The sequence below is a fragment of the Budorcas taxicolor genome, chromosome 25, assembly GCF_023091745.1.
Source record: "Budorcas taxicolor isolate Tak-1 chromosome 25, Takin1.1, whole genome shotgun sequence".
Classification (NCBI taxonomy): domain Eukaryota; kingdom Metazoa; phylum Chordata; class Mammalia; order Artiodactyla; family Bovidae; genus Budorcas; species Budorcas taxicolor.
Genome location: NC_068934.1, coordinates 36,677,533 through 36,696,049, shown reverse-complemented (window position 1 = coordinate 36,696,049; position 18,517 = coordinate 36,677,533). Strand labels below are relative to the sequence as shown.

The 18,517-nt window shown below is 56.6% G+C and overlaps 1 protein-coding gene across 1 annotated transcript; it reads left to right on the top strand.

The window, feature by feature from the left end:
• Window positions 1-563: 563 nt before the first annotated feature.
• Window positions 564-18,071, top strand: ADAMTS8 (ADAM metallopeptidase with thrombospondin type 1 motif 8). The gene is given in 10 exon segments (XM_052662409.1): window positions 564-671; window positions 673-1,605; window positions 8,074-8,313; window positions 9,114-9,249; window positions 9,749-9,916; window positions 10,731-11,032; window positions 12,946-13,129; window positions 15,282-15,454; window positions 15,570-15,745; window positions 17,507-18,071. Coding segments are annotated over 10 exon segments (2,985 nt in total).
• The last annotated feature ends 446 nt before the right edge of the window (window positions 18,072-18,517 follow it).

Here is an 18,517-nt window from a genome sequence, read left to right as displayed (position 1 = left end):
AGTTCTGCTTCCCTCCCCAGCCTCTGACCAGGCAGTAACAGAGTCCTTAGCTGTGTGAACCAGGTGGTATTGTTTGCCCTGATCCCCAGCCTGGGGTGAAAAACGTGATTTTTAGCAGGGAGCTTGAGTTTAGTATGATCTTTCTCACACCTCTCCTTGGGTTTACAATGAAAAGCTCTGGAACTTTCTCTGGAGACCTCGCTTTTGCACAGTGGGATCCCCAAGTCACACTGTAGCAGGGACCTGTGCAAGGGTCTCCTGGGGGTGTGTCCTGGGCGCTTGACCAGAGAAGAGGGAGCGGCTGGGGCCTCCCCAAGATCGCTGACTGAAGGGCACGTCCGGCGTTGGAGGAATTAACGTGGCACCACGGAAAGCGAGGGGGAAAGAGTTGGCGTGGCTCTTACAGGAGGGGGGGCGGGGGAGCCAGTCTCTCTGACTCCTGATTGGTTTTACATTTCATCCAGAATTTTTTTCTCTCCTCTCTTGCTCTCTCTTTTCAGTTTCTCTCTCTGATCCCAGGGGAGGGGAAACGGGAATAGTGAGAGATCAAAAATAAACCTCTTATGTCAAAGCCGGGAAGGAAGTATAAATACGAAGAGCTCGGCAGCCCACTCGGTGCTTCCCGGGGTGTGGAGGAGGCGGGCGTGAAGGGCGCGCACGCGGCCAGGGCCGCCAGCTGCTGCAGCTCCACTGGCCCGGCGGGCGCGAGCCGGAGAGGCTGCCTGGGGACCGCCGCCGCTAGACGCCCACCGGACACACGCCCGGCCAGCCGCCGAGCGCCTACCCGGGAGGACAGCGGCTGGGCCGCCCGCACCTGCCCGCGCCGGGCCCCCTTCCTGCGCCTCCCGCGCCGCCGCCGCAGCCCCGATGCCCCGCGCCGCCCCCCGGTGGCCGCTGCTTCTGCTGCTGCTGCTGCTGCCGCCGCCGCCGCTCGCCCGCGGCGCCCCGGCCCGGCCCGGAGGCAGGAGGCCGGCCTCCGCGCTCGTGGTGCCCAAGCGGTTGCAGAGCATCGCCGGGGAGGTCGCGCTCCACCTGTCCGCCTTCGGCCGCGACTTGGAGCTGCGCCTGGAGCCCGACGACAGCTTCCTGGCGCCCGAATTCAAGATCGCGCGCCTCGGGGGCTCGGGCGCGGCGGCCGGGGGCGAGAGGGAGCTGCGCGGCTGCGTCTTCTCGGGCACGGTGAACCGGGATCCCGCGTCGCTGGCGGCCGTCAGCCTCTGCCGCGGGCTGAGCGGCACCTTCCTGCTGGAAGGCCAGGAGTTCACCGTCAAGCCCCAAGGCGCCGGGCGCTCCCTGCATCAGCCACACCTCCTGCAGCGCTGGGGGCACGTGCACCCCGCCGCTGCAGCCCGGTCCCTGTCCAGAGCGTCTGAGAGGGAGACGCAGAAGGGAGCGGGTGTGAGGCAGGAGAGAAGAGCCGACACAGCGGAGGAGGAGGAAAAGGAGAAACAGGAGGACGACGAGGAGGGCCAAAGTTCCAGCGAGCCACCACCAACCCTGGGGGCCAAGAGCAGGACCAAACGGTTTGTGTCGGAGGACCGCTTTGTGGAAATGCTGCTGGTGGCGGATGCATCCATGGTTGCTTTCTACGGAGAGGACCTAGAGGTAAGACTTGCTGTGCAGGGACACTCTGATCACCTCCCAGAGTCTCCAAATTCTTCCCTTTCCTGTCCCTCTGAGAAAAATCCTTCCCGCTCCTCACCCCAAACAAGGTCCTCTCCTTTCTGAGAAAGGGAAGTAACTCTTTTCATGACCTCTGACACCCAGGAGAACACCTGCTCCTGCCACTACCTCCGTTCTAATTGGAGGGGAGGCTCTGGGCGCCCTCCTCCATGTCCACCCCCATCCCACACATGCTGAACTGAAGGTGGGTTTTAAAGCACCCCCACCCCCAGACACCTGCCTCGCCCAACAGAGACGATAAGTGAGCGTTTGGGAAGAGCATCTACCCCAGGCCCCATTTCTCAGCCCCCTACTGTCTCCAGACCTGAGGGGCTCCCAAGGATGGCCGCTGGGATGCAAAGGTGTCCTTTGCCTGCAGAACTGAGGCTGCCTTAAGTGAAAGACATTGTTTTCAGGGAGTTGAGGCTGGAAAGGGGCTGCCCAACTTCTGTGCGCCCAGCTGGTTCTGATCAGGGGCACGGATACCTTGCCAACCTGGCGCTCAGCCCTGGCAGAACTTGGCAGCACCGGCGTCAGCACGAGAAGGGAGGGGAACAGAATTTCTGCCTGGGGACTCAGCCCAGGAACCTGAAGCTTCATGGGAGAGGGAAGGAGAAGACGATGGGGATCTGACCTCCTGTGGTGAGTGTTCCTGGTGGAGCCAGAACTATTCTCGGCCCACCTGAGCTGCCCTCCACCCAGACACAGCTCTCTACTGAGCTGGGGCAGGGAACTGAGTCCAGGGGACAGCTCCTGCAGCCAGGCTGATTCCAGCTAGATTTACTGATGCTGCGGACTCAGCAGGAGGTGTGTCTGTCATCCTACACCCCAGCACCTCCTCCAAGGACTAGGTGAAGCAGAAGGCTCCAGGTGAGGCTGCACTTTCTCTTATCCTGGGGAGCACAGAACCAGAGATGTGCCCCGTGGAGGACTGACCTACCTAGAGGGCACCGATTCCTGAAATGGGCACCCTGGCCACAGCTGCAGCTCAGTTGCTGCCATTTTGATGATGGCAGTCTTGGTTATCATTCCTATTCTAGCCTCAGCCTGTGCCCAGCTGATGCCTGCCTCGGGGGCTTTGGCACCACCTGTGCACAACGGTCTACATGAGGCACAGTGGGCCCTTCTATCACTTGTCCCAGCTTTCTCAGTCTGCCAGTCACTGGGAAATGCACTCTAGTTGCAAAGATGGGAAGAACTGGAGGTGAAAGGTCCATGTGGCTGCCCCCCTGGATGCTGCCAGGGTGGTTCAAACCCATCAGGCACCGTGTTGGCAGTCTGTGTATTCGCTCCTCCCAGAGCTTGGGATGGCAGCTTTGACCTCGCAGTCCAGTTCTGCCCAAGGACTGTGGGTCAGCACTGACCAAGTATCTGCTTCCCGGCCTTCCAGGAGAGCCGGGGGAAGGTGCCAGCCACCTCCTCTGACTCCTGCCCCAGCAGGTCCTCCAGAGGGTGGCAGGTGGGGCTTCTCCCATCTCAGGTTGAGGACAGCCACACCTGGCTACCAGGGGACCCCTGGCAAAGTCCATCCACCTCAAACCCAGAGTGCGGTGCTGAGCCCTCCCACACACGATTCCTTTCTGACAGCTGCCTAACAACCGGGAGTAGGAAAGCCCACAAGAACAGGGAGAAGCAGCGGGAAAAGTCATTGCTTTTCGGTCTTCAGAGTCCAAATGTCCTCCCTGATGTTTCCCTACCATCTCCGCTCAGCTCGACGCCCAAACACTTAAGATGCTGTGTATTTGCCTCCAGCATGTGCTTGGCAGCTCCAGCTGTCAGAGCCACCTCAGAGCAGACATGCGGGCTGCCAGGCACCAGGGTTCCCAGGCCCCTGAGGCACGGGCAGGGCTGGGTTCTGCCCCTAGGTCTGCTGCACCAGACAGATGGCTTCCTCTTTGCACCCAGGGCCACTTGCACCCTCACAGGACTCTTGGCTGGATGACCGAGCATGTGCGTGTCCCACGTGGTCCCCTCCACGCACACAGGTTTCTGGACATTCAGACAGGACCGCTGCAGCAGCCCACCATCCCCCTGGGTCAGAAGAACACCCCAGAAGAGCCGTCAGGCACCTTGAAAGCTTAGGTCCTTCCCTGGGTGGGTAGGGTTCCCTCTGCCTTTGGGGCCAGCCCTGCCACCTCTCCCTTGGTCTCATCCCATCACTGCCTCCATTCTGCTGTCACTGCCCCAGGTGAGGCTGAGGCTGAGGCATAGCTGTTTCTATGACTGACCCCTGGCCCCTCTGCTCTGACTGTTCACCCGCTGTGGAGATGCCACAAGATAGACCTGAATTTCTCAGCTCAATCCCCTGGACCAGCCCATGAGCTCAGCCAAGGTACAAGTGAATGTCAAGGCCAGGTTCCCTGGCCTGCCCAGACACACCTCCTCAAATATAACCTAGTTCTCTGCAAGTAACTCTTCAAGGAGTCCCCTGGAGACCTCGTTCACACAGATGGAGGTGCTTTGGGGTGTCCCAGCCACCAGAGTGTGTAACGAGGATAAAGAGATGCTTCCCCCTCCCCCGTGAAGAGACGCACCTGGACTTGGTAATGGAGTCTAGTCTAAGCATCACTGAGGCTGCTTCCTAGTGAGCCTTCTGGAAAGTTCAGCACCTCGTGGGGAAGTCACACGCTGAGGACATTCAATCTGCAGAGTGGTTTACAGGGACCACGCAGTGCAAACACCTGTGAGGGGGCAGAGGAAGAGAGCGAAGGCTGCAGAGGATCTGTGACTTCCTCCAGGTCTCCTCACCCGACGGCCGTGCTGGTGCGCCGGGCTGTGCCGCCTGCTCAGCACCAGGAGTGTTTGTGACTCTGGCTCTGCCTCCCCTGACATCATCCATGCTGTGGGAATGGGTCACTGAGCCCAGCAGCCCAAACAGGTCCAGCCACAGTGGGAGGCCCAGTCCTGAGCAGAAACTGCCTTCAAGGCCAGAGAAAGAATTAACCATGCACACAACTGCCTTCACCGCAAAGTGATGGCGAAGTTTTCCAGACTCTGTACACTTGAGGAGCTCAGACAAAGGGAGCTTTCTGAAAGGGGGAACCACCTCAGAAGAGGGACCACCTTTAACTCTGTCTGCACCCAGCTGCTGCTGACTGTTCCCGGATGAAACTGCACCAGGAAGGGGCGAGAGTGGGGAGCAGTGCCCCATGCTCAGTCTGGAAAATTTTCTAGCCAGACCATCAGCTGCTGAGCTTCTCAAGTCGCTGCTGAGCAGGGAGGTCCCCAGAGAAGACCAGAAGCATCCCAGAGTCAAGCTACTAGCCAGTGGCTTCAGGGAGGGCTAAGTCACTTCACCCCCGTTCCACTGCCCTCCAGGAAAATGTCTCCCACCAGCCCTGTCACCAGAGTGGCCAAGTACCCTGGCTTGCCCAGCACAACCCCTGGCTAGGATTGTCTTGGCGTAATTATTAACATTTCATCTTTACTCTCAGAAGTGTCCTGTTTTGGATAATAACAGAGCAGACACATGTCTGAGTCTCCGCGGGCACATTATATTGCCTGTGAAGTATGAAGCCCCACTGGAAAAGACCAAGTCTTCATCTCTTCGGTCTGCTGGCATCAGAATGAGCGACCATATGAAGTACTTCCCAGTTTAAAAAGGCCGTAGTCTTCAACGGCCCTTGAGTCACCACGTACCCATCCTCCTGTCCCACTGGGAAGGCAGGTGGGACAGAGGCAATGTCAAGGGCACGGGGTCTTGCTTGCATACTTTGTTCTCATGTGTTGCAGCTGTCCTTGCAACAGCAAAGGTGGGTGGCAGTCAGTGCCGTGAGGAAGAGCATAGACTTTGACAGAAAATAGAAATGCGTGACTTGAGCAAGTTACCCCTTTTTCTGAACCTCAATTTCTTCACCAGCCTGACAGGCACTGTTATACCAAGGATCTGGCAGTGTCTGGAGGGGACAGGAAAATACAAAAGGCATCTGACCCAGGGCCTGACACATAGCAGATGCTCAGCAAAGCCCAGCTAACGCCAGAGTTGCCTTGGATGGCGCTTTTGGGCCTGCTCTCTGTGGGACTGGAAGTCAGACCTACCCTTCTGGACCAGGAGATAGGCCCAGAAGTGGGGTTCATGGTCTTATAGCTGCCCACCTGCCCAGGCCTAGCTCCCTACCCCCAGGGTCAGTTAGATGCACAGGCACCTGAGCCACCAGTCCTCGGAGGAACTTCTCATCCCCAAAAGCTCAGTGATATGAGAGAAAGGGTAGGTGGGCCAGGCCAGGACAGCAGACTTTAACAGACACTTTGGACCATACAGGCCTGGCAGCCCTCTTTTGATGGGAATTATCTTAGAAGAGAGCATCCAAGGGAAACTTCAATGTCCTCCCATAAAACCCACTGCCTAAAAGGAAAACTCTCAAGCCAGCTCAGCCTGCCATTTGCATGATGTTTGGAGAGGATGCTATGAGCTCCCTGAACCCTGGGGAGGAGAATCCATGAGCCTCCGTGTCAGGTCGCGCATCCCATGCGCTCGTGTACCTTCAGTTCACACGGGGGATCGACCCATTGACAGTCTCTGCTAGTCTGATGGAGCAGCTTGGGAACCAGAGCCTTCTTAAACCTTAGATCACTGGTTCCTTATTCCACGCCTTTAGGGACTGTTTGTGGGGCAGCTGGCATTTCTCGCTTAAATGCTTGCTTTATCAAACATCATCTCCCTAGTTTTGAGATTGTGATGTTGGAACTTGAAGGCAGTTCTCTTGTGAGGAGGGTTGCAGGTTATTGCAGGTTGTTCCAGGAGTTGGATGCTGGTCCTCGTCAGGGGTTGGCGGGGAGGGGGGGGGGGGGGTGCGGGGGGGGGGGCGGGGGGGCACCCTGGAAGCAGCAGATAACTGGAGGGAGGAGCCTGACAGGCTGCCACTCCTCAGCCCTCACCCCCAGCTGCCTAATGAGTTGGTTACTTGTTTCCCTCAGGAATCTGACTCCAGGAGAGGGTGCCAAGTTTTAGCTTTGCTGATAAGATGTTTACATCAGCCTAAACGTAGCTGGAATGCCTGACACACTAAGTGACCTGCCGACCCCTGTTTACAGGGCTTACCAAATATCTGGCTGGTTGCCGGCGAGATGAACAGACAGATCCTATTCACAAACAATGGGATTCATCTGGAATTCCCACACGTGACCTCAGCCCCGGAATGTCCCACTATAGCCTTTCACCTTCGGTTCCTTCCTTCCAGTCCCACCTTCCAGATCACAGAAGGGCAGAAAAAGAGGCTACGGGGGGTGGAGCCCTGAGGGGCAGGGAGCAGGACTGGCCACACTCCTGGCGGAGGACCTCGGTTTCCTGATCTGTAGAATGATCCTAGACGACACCCTTCTGGAGGTCCCAGAGGCAGGAGAGTGACCTGATCTGGCCTCCTCAGAGGCCTTGGGAGCCGTTGGCAGCCCAGGGTTGGGCAGAGGCCAAGCAGTGACGTCTACTCGTCCTCTGACCTTGATGGGACCAGAAGCAGTGTGAGCCTGAGAGCCTGGGTCTCACCAGCCCATCTGGTTCTCTCCTGCCCCAAGCTGAGGAGGATTAAACCCCCTGGGCTGTCCAGGAAGAAGCCAGGAGGCCAGGCCCTGGGAAGCTTAATGAGAAGAGTGTAGACCTCAGAGGCAGACATGCCTGTGCTATACCCCAGCTTTAAGAGCTGGGCGGCTGTAGACAAGGTATTTGACTTGTGAGAACCTCCACTTCCTTGTTGGAGAAATGGGGATGACTGCCCAGATCACTGAGAGACTTTCCTGAGGTGACGCACATCCAGTCTGCGACTGGTGCAGAGGAGCTCCTGTTAGGAGTGACCATTACAGCAAAGTTTCCTTCCTGAAGAGTAGGGGTTACCCCCGCAGACTGAGGACAGTTCTCCATGGACTCTAACCTTGAGGACTCAGACAGTGCTTCTGGGCCGAGAGCATGAGGGCAGGGGTGGCTGGCAGGGAGACGGTGGGTGTCCAGGTTAAGGTAGATAACTCGTGCAGTCCAATAGATGAACTTTCTGTGACGATGGATGTGTTCTGCAGCAGCCACGAGTCTTACGTGGCTATTGGTGCTCTTGAAATGTGTCTGGTGTGGCAGAGGGACAGTGATTTTAATGGGATTGAATTTTACTGGATTTAGATGTCCATGGCCATGTGTGGCTGGGAAGGATGTTAAACACACAAGCTTTGGAGCCAGGCCTTCAGGGTTTATGGGCTGGCTGACACACTAGCTCTGGACCTCAGGCCACTTACTCAGCCATGAATTTCTAATACCTACAAGGAAGGGAAATAATGCCAGTGCTTGGCGGGGCAGGAGGGTCGGTTAGGAGCCCACCCAAAGAGGCAATACACCAACGCCCTGCAGTGAGGAGTGCACAGCTCAGGTGACAGCAGGAGTGGGCACTGCTGGGAGGTTGACCCCTCCCTCTTCACCCCTGCTTGCCTCAGAGCCACATCCTGATGCTGATGTCCATGGCCGCCCGCATCTACAAGCACCCCAGCATCGGTAACTCCGTCAACCTAGTGATGATAAAGTTGGTGATCATGGGGGACGAGAAGCTGGGCCCCGAGGTGTCAGACAACAGCGGGCTGATACTGCGCGACTTCTGCGCCTGGCAGCGGGACGTCAACCAGCCCAGAGACCGGCACCCCGAGCACTTCGACACGGCTGTCCTGCTCACCAGAGAGGTTGAGGGCCTCCAGACATTGCAGGGGAAGGGGTGGGCACCAGGCGGGTCAAGGAGGGGGTGTGGCTCAAATGTGGAGCCAGCCCAAATGTGGGGACTGGCTCCCTGCTGGCCCTAGCTGGACAGAGAGCCTTGAATGTGGACGAGGGGGAGGGGGGGAGGAGGAGGTCATGAGGACACGTATGAGGTATTTCAAGGGAAGCAGAGGAATGCGTAAGGGCTCTTGTCCAGAAGTTTGTGACCAGCTGTCTGCTGAGGTCATGACAAGACAAAAAGGGCTCAAACTGCCCTAAGAGACATGTGGAGCTGGAGCAAAGTCCAGAGGTGCAGCTGCAACCCGGGTTAAACCCCAGGGGCAGGTAACCAGGCTCCTCCCATAATGTCTCCAAATCAGGAGGCCTGCCCACCTTCCTGGTGAGGTTTAAGCAGGTAGTTTCCTAAAGCCTAGCCAGAGTCATCATGGGTGGAGGCCCTGCTCCCTGCCCTCCAGGCCTCAAGACAACCCCGAGGTCAATGCTGTGTGTTTAGCCCCACTTCACAGCTGGGGACCCAAGGTCCAGGGATCAGGGCCCACCCATCTCCGTATGAGGGGAGTTCATAGCCTCCCCACTCATCAGGCTATCCTGCCTCCCAGGACAGACTTCCCAGGCCCACAGCCTGATGTCCTGCTGATGTAGATGACAAACGTCCTTTGTGAAGAAATAGAGATTTGGCTGAAAACATCTCCCTCATTTCAGGAGGTGCAGGAACATGCAGTTCCTGTCCTCTTTCTGTCCTCACGTCTCGCTTTCTCCTGAGCAGAACCTTTGCGGGCAGGAGGGCAGGTGCGACACCCTGGGCGTGGCCAACGTTGGCACCATCTGTGAACCCAGCAAGAGCTGCGCCGTGATCCAGGACCAGGGCCTGCAGGCGGCCTACACTCTGGCCCACGAGCTCGGTAAGATTCCCCCACTTCCAGAGGCCAGGACTGCTGGGTTGGGGGGACCTGCCTTCCAGAGTCCAGTGGTGCAGCCCCCAGGACTGTGCCGTGCTTCCTGGTTGTCACAGAGTAACTGTGCCCTCATGCTGTCCACCGCCACCCTGAGTGAAGGGCCATCCTCAGGGGGCACGGGGAAATGCCAGTGCTCAGACAGAGCCATGAGGGGGTGTCCTGGCTAAGCAGTCAGGATTCAGAAGGTCAACTGCAATGACAGTGCGAGAAAGTGAGCAAATGATTAAGGGGAGTGTGAATCAGGAAAGGCCCCAGCAGAAAAGAGAGGGACCCCAGTGCTCCCAGTTCCCCTGGGAGAGTGGGCTGAGAACTGTCCTTGAGGAACAAGCAGGTGGGGTTCCTGGATGAGCTGGCACTGCTTAGGCCTTCAGAGCACTGTGCCCCATGGGTGGACGGCTGACAGCAGTGGAGGCGGCAGGTGGACCAGGGGTCTCATCCTCCCCAGGGCACGTCCTTGGCATGCCCCACGACGACTCCAAGCTTTGTACTCGGCTGTTCGGGCCCCTGAACAAGCACCACATGATGGCGCCGCTCTACGTCCAGCTGAACAAAACACGGCCCTGGTCCCCCTGCAGCGCCTCATTCCTCAGAGAGTTCCTGGACCGCGGGTACGGTAGGTCCTGCTTCTCCCTGGCCGGCGGCGGGCACCCGCATTCCTGGACTGCAGGTATGGTAGGTCCCCGCTTCTCCCTGGCCGGCGGCGGGCACCTGCTTTGCTTGCGTCTCGGGATGGGAGACATTGGGCAGCTGTGTCCTCACTGCCCTCCAGGGCTGAGGCGCTCTAACGACTCCTCTAGCCTGCTGGTCCTCAGCCCAGCTTCTAGCGCCAATGAGATTATCTGCAGAGCAGGTAGAAGTGGTCTGGGAAGGTCTGTTGGAGAAGGTGGATTCCCACAGACCTTGAAGGGATGGAAGAATGTTTGTCATACAGAGCTGAAGGAGCCTCCGGCTGGAGCCATACATCGCAGGGTAGCGTGAAAACAGTAGAGGCAGGAACGCCCCCTGAGAGCAAGGAGTGGGGCGAAGTGCCTGGTGCAGGCAGCCTGGCTTGTGGAGTAAAGAAGTGAAGACACAGTTGATTCTTGATGCAAAAATAGATTGTTCAAACATCAGTACTTTGGCTTTCATTCTCTGGGCCTGGATTTAAGAGTCCATTTACATCCCTAATTATACTGTGACTTAGATTAGTGCTACAATTAGCTGGCCTTCCCTAGGTAAACACTGAATACATATAAGACATTCTGGATGACAAAGAAATTCAATCCTTTAAATAAACGTGCTACTGATAGTCAAAACTTGGAAGGAATTTCTCTAAATGATGGAGTGTTGACAGTTTGTGGATTGAGGTCAAGGAGACCTTGAGTGTCGTGTGAGAGGAGGGAACCCCTGGCCCTTATTCCTGTTTCTCTGCTTCTTTCATTCTTCAGGGGACTGCCTTCTGGACGCCCCCTCCTGGGCCATGGCCCTGCCCACAGACCTCCCCGGCCGCAGGGCCCTCTACGACCTGGACCAACAGTGCAAGCAGATCTTTGGGCTGGGCTTCCGCCACTGCCCCAACTCCTCCGACCAGAACACCTGCGCGCAGCTCTGGTGCCGCATTGATGGCCCCGACCCCCTTTGCCACACGAGGAATGCCAGCCTGCCCTGGGCCGATGGGACACCCTGCGGGCCTGGGCACCTCTGCTGGGAGGGCAGCTGCCTACCCGAGGAGGAAGTGGAGAAGCCCGAGGTGAGGGACGGCCACTGGGGTGTCAGGGAGAGGGACAGGGGGAGGGCTGTTTCCAGGGAGGAAGCCACACTTGAGAGCTAGGAACCAGGAGACTTGGGGCCAGATGCAACTATGAATAGAGCCACACATTCTTTGACACACAAACAAAGCGTATTTATTCAAACACAAGAGGAGCCCTTCGAGGGTGTGCTCCGAGCAGATGGATGGTGCTATCAGGGCCTGGGCGTTTGGGGAGCTTGCCTTTGGAACAGCCGTGGACTTGACTTGGAGGACTGGTGCTGGGTGAGAACACTCCTGCACAAGACTGTCGTGGGCACTCCATAAACAGAAGCCATTATGAGTTCTACTATAAACAGAGTGAGTGACAGCAGAGGAGGGACACCCATCAAGAAGGAGGGGAAAGCATTCATGCCCTACCCGTGTCTGAGCTGAATTTATAGCTAGGGGTCAGGACAGTGGGAGGACAAGGGTGGGGACCCCTTGTTTCAGAAGGAGGGATGAAGGAAGGGGAACCACCTCTGAGCGAGCAGAGAAAACTTGGCAGAGTGAACCTGCAGGAAAGGCAAGGCAATGTCGAGACGGGGTTTTAAATGGCTGGCTCCTTTGCCCTGCTCTTAGTACTTCCAAACTGTGAGGCTAGTCACCTTTCTCTAACTGGAGTCACTGAGCCATCTCTGAAACAATGTCCGATGGTCTCAGCCTGGGTCTGACCCAGCTGTGAATCACCAGGGTGGCCCATACTCTCACCCTCTGGAAGGCTGTCCTCAGGGCACATCCTGTGCACTGAGGCCCAGGGGCCTGTGTGGCCAGGTAATCCACACATTCCTTCTAAGCTTGGGCCAGGATGGGCCTCATGGATTCATTCTAAGCCCCCTCCTGGCCCCTGCCCAACATGTGGCTTTTCCCAACCCCATCCTGGAGTGTGGGCTTCACACAGTCCTGAGGGGAGAGGTGGGAAGGGGGTCCCCTCCCACCTTCCCCAGCAGTGCAGCCAAGCTCCACACAGGAAAAAGTGGCCCGAAAGTGAACCCAGGCTAGTGCTTCTAATGTATTTTTAAGGAGAAAAGACAGACCGGAAATACTGCATATATTGACAGAATCATGTCTCTGTAAAATAAAAACACGGAACCTATAGTCAGAGCCAAGGTGCAAAGGGATATTGATGAAAATCACGTCCATGGCTTCATCTAGGTAGTGGTATCTCTTCAAGTGTCACTTTCACATTTTTCCTATTTTTCATTTTTTATAGGATCACGTATGACTTTGGTAACCTTTAAAAAGTTATTTTCAATTTGAAAACTCTGTGGACCCACCCATCACAACTGCTTGACCTCAGAGTCAGTTGTAAAGTTGGATGTGACTGTTCCCAGCATGTCCTACTCACTCCTGGACCTGGAGGCTAGTAGACTAGCGGCCTCACCTCCCAGAGATCCTTCCTTTAGGTCAGCGCTGCTCAGCCTCAGCGCTGCTGTCCAGGCTGTGTGCACCCTGGCTGTACATGCTGAGCAGCTCCCTGTCCCCCACTCGCTGGAGGCCAACAGCACACACCCTGCTCAGCTGTGACAGCCACCGTGTCTCCAAACACTGCGGGAGTGTCAGCCCCCATGGGAAACCACTGTATTTTCCTCAGCCTTATTCCCATAAAAGTGTTTGATTCAGCAACTCCTACTGAGCACCTTACAAAGGGCAAGGCACGGTTCTAGACCCCTGGGTGCTTGGGAGGCAGCCGAGGGCCAGGCCAGCACAGACTCTGTGGTCAGCTGCAGTCACATATGCCACTGAGTCACTGGGAAAATGAATCGGGCAGTTACCGAACTCCACCCACCAGTACAAGCACGGCTAGGAGAGGAGGTCCCACCGAGAGCGTAGGCCCTCTCCCCTCCCGCCACTCAGCGCGGCCTTGTGTGTTGCAGGCTGTGGTGGATGGAGGCTGGGCCCCGTGGGGACCCTGGGGTGCATGTTCACGGACCTGCGGAGGAGGAGTACAGTTTTCATACCGTGAGTGCACCAACCCCGAGCCTCAGAACGGAGGGAAGTACTGCCTGGGTCAGAGAGCCAAGTACCAGTCGTGCCACACCGAGGAGTGCCCCCCGGACGGTAATGGCCAGAGCAGCTGCTGCGGCGACTGCAGCACATCCCTGGAGGAGGGTGGTCTCCTGGGCTCAGAGTTTCCGGGATGCAGACAGAAACGGGGTCTCGAGGCACCACACTTCGGGGCAGCCTGCAGTGCCCCGGGACGGCTCTCACTGTGCAGGGAGAGCCTGGCAAAGTCAAAGAGAGAAACCGCCCTAGGTTTTGGAGATGTGGACATGGAGGACGTCACTCCCAACCAGCTTATGCACTGGAGCTCGGGGAGGGCTCTGCAGAGGGCGAGAGTCAACAGTAATACTCCTCCTGGAGGAGTCTAAACCCTGGTCTGTGTGCAGAACAATGGAGGCATTGTCCAAAGCAATTGTCAGGGCCACCTCCAGGGTCATTCCAGCCGATGTTCAGCCCAGGGCAGAGGGAAGGTTTCTGAATCTGATCCTAGCACACACTTCTCCTGAGAAGGTTGCCCATCTCCTCTTGGGGCCATGGCATCTGTCTGCAGGAACCTTCCTGGGAAATGGCCTCATGTCTGCCTCCCAGGCACATCCCCCGGTGCCCACAAGAAAGCACACGCCTTAACTCCTTAACCTGGAGCAGTGACGGCTGCAGAGACATGAGAGGGGGTCCCTGCAGATCTTTGCTCCACCTCCCTGTCGCAGCTCCAGGAAGTGTGGCAGGCAGCAGATGGCACACACTTTTAGGGAGGTTAGAGAAGTTCCTCCAAACACAGAGGCCCAGCCCGGGGAGGGTAAATAGCAACGGAGTCTGGAGGTGTTGTAGTTTTGCAAGACGAGGAGGAGCCATGATGGCAGGAGGCTCTAGAGCGTCTGCCTGGAATTGTGGGCATCCTCCTGGCACACTAGTGAAGGGCTCCTGGGGAAATGAGAGAGAGGAGAGGAGAGGGGAATGATACGCGGCATGGAGACATGGACAGAAACTGAGACCGCTGAGACCGGGATTTCAGGTGCAGTGGTGCCAGCCATCTCTGTCAGTGGGTGTTCAGTGCCTCTTGTGTGCCTCAGCTGTCCTGACCCACTCTCAGGAGGGGGTGTGGCCACCCGGGGTTTGAAGCTCCACAGACCATGACAGGGTCCAGCTGGGTGGGGAACCTCACCAGTAAGAGCAGCGCTAACTTCAGGACCGCGAGAAGGAAACACCCAAGTCTTCCTGTCTTGGAAGCAGCAGGATGGGTGGGAGACTGGGCACCAAGTCTCACAGGAAACCCCCAGCCTTGGCTTGTGAGCAGTGGAGTGAGTTGTGGAATGTGGGAAGGAGCATGCAAAACCTCAGCTCATCCTGAACAGAGGACAGGACTTAGTGGCACGCTGGAAATAGCAGATGTAGGTGCCCAAATGTCGAGAAGATACCAGGGTTCCAGTCTCAGGCTGTACGGTGGTAACACCACCCAGTGAGGAGTCAACCAGTGATGGAGGAACCACACGGAGTTGGGCCTCACTGAGCTGGAGGTAATCGCAGTGTCTTCAAGTGGACTCCCCCAAGGACACCCAGAATTACAGCGAGTGGAGTGCAGAGGCAAGGTCAGAATTAGGGACAGAGGGGGCCTTTGTCCAAACGTCCGGTGTCAAGAGTCATGATTAGCAGAGGGTCCAAAATATACCTCCATGTGTCATTCTCCGCTTCCCAGGCCTACTGAGCTATCCCCATCTGCACCTAGGTTTGGCATTGGTGGTGGTTTAGTTGCTAAGTCATGTCCGACTCCTGCAACCCCATGGACTGTAGCCCACCAGGCTCCTCTCTCCATGGGGTTTTCCAGGCAAGAACACTGGAGTGGGGTGCCATTTCCTCCTCCAGGGGGTCTTCTCAATCCAGGAATTGAGTCTAGGCCTCCTGCCCTGAAGGCGGATTCTTTATACCAACTGAACCACGAGAGAAATCTAATCAGTAAATCAAAATCAAGACCCTCCCCAATAGAAACGCTGTCTTTCCCAGAAAACTCCCCCAGGGTAGGCTGCTCCTTTCCTGCCTCATGAGTCAGCGCTGAGGTCAGTGCTGAGGAAGGGCAGGCTGAGGTGACCCGCATCCTGGGACCAGGTCAAGTCCAGGAGGAAGAAGGTTGCCCAGAATCCGGGCATCTCCCTCTCGGGGTCCTCCCTGCTTCAGTTCAGCATGGTGACTCCGTGACCTCTCATCCTCCTTTTAGGGAAAAGCTTCAGGGAGCAGCAGTGTGAGAAGTTCAATGCCTACAATTACACAGACGTGGAGGGAAACCTACTGCAGTGGGTCCCCAAGTATGCGGGGGTGTCCCCCCGGGACCGCTGCAAACTGTTCTGCCTAGCCAGGGGGCGGAGCGAGTTCAGAATGTTTGAGGACAAGGTGAGGAACCTTCTGGAACTCAGATGCACGGGTGGGGAGGAAGGCCTCCTGGCCCAGACCACGTGCGGGCTGCATCGATGCTCAGGTCCCTTCACACCCCGCTTCTTTTCTGCAGGTGATCGATGGCACCCTGTGCGGACCCGATACTCTGGCCATCTGTGTCCGTGGCCAGTGTGTCAAGGCTGGCTGTGATCACGTGTTGGACTCACCTAAGAAGCTGGACAAGTGTGGGGTGTGTGGGGGCAAAGGCGACTCATGCAGGAAGGTGTCCGGCTCCTTCAGTCCCTCCAGGTGGGTCTCCCGGGAATGCTGTCCCTAGCTGCGGGAGTGGACTGGGCTTTAGAGATAGACAGTGGTGGGCCCTGCACACCCGGGAGCACTAGCTGCAGCGTCTGCATGAACTCGGTGTCCTCTCTGTCTCAGAGTGGTTGTGAGGGGTCAGGAGGTGGGAGAGCACGTGGCGCAGTCTGACCAGCAGAGGGGCCGCCAGAGGCCATGTGCACGGGGCTGCAGCATCTCTGAGTCAGTCAGCAGCAGATCTGCGCTGAGTAATTGGGAGCCCTGCCAGAAGCAGCTCCTCCAGGCCTACTGTGGGGAGGACATTTCACCTGTACCCGGCGGGTCCTGCCCTTTCTGCAGGTGGATCTTCAGAAAGGGGGTTCTTGGGGGACCTTGGCAGTCTTGGAGCTTCCTGAATCTGAGAGCCCCAGATCCTTTCTCATACCTTAAATCTATAAGTTCATGTGAAGTGAAGTGAAAGTTGCTCAGTCGAGTCCGACTCCTTGCGACCCCATGGAGTATACAGCCCATGGAATTCTCTAGGCCAGAATACTGGAGTGGGTAGCCTTTCCCTTCTCCAGGAGATCTTCCCAACCCACGGACTGAACACAGATCTCCCGCATTGCAGGCAGATTCTTTACCAGCTGAGCCACAAGGGAAGCCCTTCTATATTTAAGTGCTTTCGCTTCTGACTGATTCCTAAAATGAGTCTGCCAGGGCCAGGATGGTCATTCCCTGTTTATAGATGAGGACACTGAGGCATGAAGAGCTAACACAGTCATCTGAGGTCCCCATGGTAGGTAACGATGTCAGAGGAGAACCCAGGTTTCTCCTTTCCCCGAGGGTTTTTCCTGCCCTGCACACACTTGGTAGAGAAGAAGGGCAAGGGCCCATGGCCACACTGCACCCCTACCCAACTCCTCCATGCTACCTCATCTCATCAGAATCAAAGAACAGAATCTGCTTTCAAATACAACTCGCAAGTCTGTTCAAATTTAAACTCAGTGATATAGAAAAAAGAACCATGGGGTGTGGGGCAGTCAAAGGGGGAGTCCCCACAGTGCTCGCTCAAGCCTTAGATAGGGGCCAGGGTCCTCTCACAGCTTCCCAGTGGGCATGAGGCAAGAATAGCAAATAACAGTGACTGCCCTCCTCAGTCCTCTTCACCTCCCTCCTAGCCTGTGAGACCAAATACTTTCCACCCCCAAAGAGAAGAATAACAATTCAGGGTTCTCCATCCCACAGAAAGCCCAGGGCCCACAATGAAGTGAAAACATTTGCCCCAGAGCACCCTGTCGCCCCCGACGGCCCAGCTCCTGGTGCTGGCACACTCGGGAGAAGGCCCCTGGGCACAGTGTGCCACCCTGCTCCCTGCCCTCGAGCCACACAGCCACACTTCCAGGAACGGACGGACTCTGAGAGGGGAGTGAGGCATCCATCTTGTCGGATCCTGGAATGGGTGTGGGGAGCAGAATTTTCCATGTGGACTTGAGCAGCAACAGCCCAGCTTTCACTTCCCTTTGGGCTGCGTTCCCCTCTGTGCTATCGTCAATTCTCATCTCCAAACACTTACAGTAGAGCTGCCGGGCAAAGCAAAAATCCCAACGTACAGAGCATTCTTGCTGGCCTCACCAGCTGATTTATTGGCAACTATTTCCTGATTTGATAGTGCAAATTTTTGTCTGCCCACCTACAATCACTCCACACTGACCTCTTGAGTGCCTGACTGGGGGAGCCACAGGTCCTAAGGGTATCTTTCTGTTCCTGTCACAGTTATGGCTACAATGACATTGTCACCTTCCCGGCTGGCTCCACAAACATTGATGTGAAACAGCGGAGTCCGCCGGGAGTTCAGAACGACGGCAACTACCTGGCCTTGAAGACCACAGATGGGGAGTACCTGCTCAATGGAAACAATGCCATCTTTCCCACAGAACAGTACATCCTGCTGAACGGGACTGTCCTCAGGTACAGCGGTGCCTTCACCTCCCTGGAGCGGCTGCAGAGCTTCCAGTCCTTGCCCCAGCCACTGACCTTACAGCTCCTGAAGGTCCATGGGGATCCCCTCAAGGTCAAATATACCTTCTTTGTCCCTGATGATGTGTACTCCAGCAAACAGAGCAGCAGAGAGAGGACAACCACCAATGTCATTCAGGCCCTGCTCAGCACGCAGTGGGTGCTGGGTGCCTGGTCTGAATGCTCTCACAGCTGCGGGGCCGGCTGGCAGCGGCGGGCAGTGCAGTGCCGTGACCCCAGCGGCCAGACCTCTGCCGCCTGTGATGAGGCTCTGAAGCCTGAGGATACCAAGCTCTGCAGAAGCCTGCCCTGCTTCTCGTGATCCAGAGGGGGTGGCTTCTGCTCATGGACTCGGGGTGTGGGGTGCAAACAAGGTCACTCTATGGTGACTCCACATCAGGAGGTGGCCTACCCAGGCCTTACGCTGCCACGGCCCTCCAGCTGGGTATGAATCTACAAGAGGAGGAGAGGAGAAGAGTAGAGACAGACCACAGATGCTGTGGGGTGGACCCTCCTTGGTTCAAGTAAAGGGCATAAGGAAAAAGGGACACAAACAGAAGTCTCGTTCAGCCTGTTTGAAAAGGAGAAGCAAAGCTAAATGAAAAAAAAAACTGTTTTCTACTTGGTTCCCTTGATAAATAATCTACCTCAGTGAGGAAAATATTAGTCACAGAGATACGGGGAGTTGGGGTGATGGTGAGCATCACGGCAAGCCCCCTATTTGCACCCTGAAGTGTCTTCAGAGATGACCGGGACTATCTTCAGCAT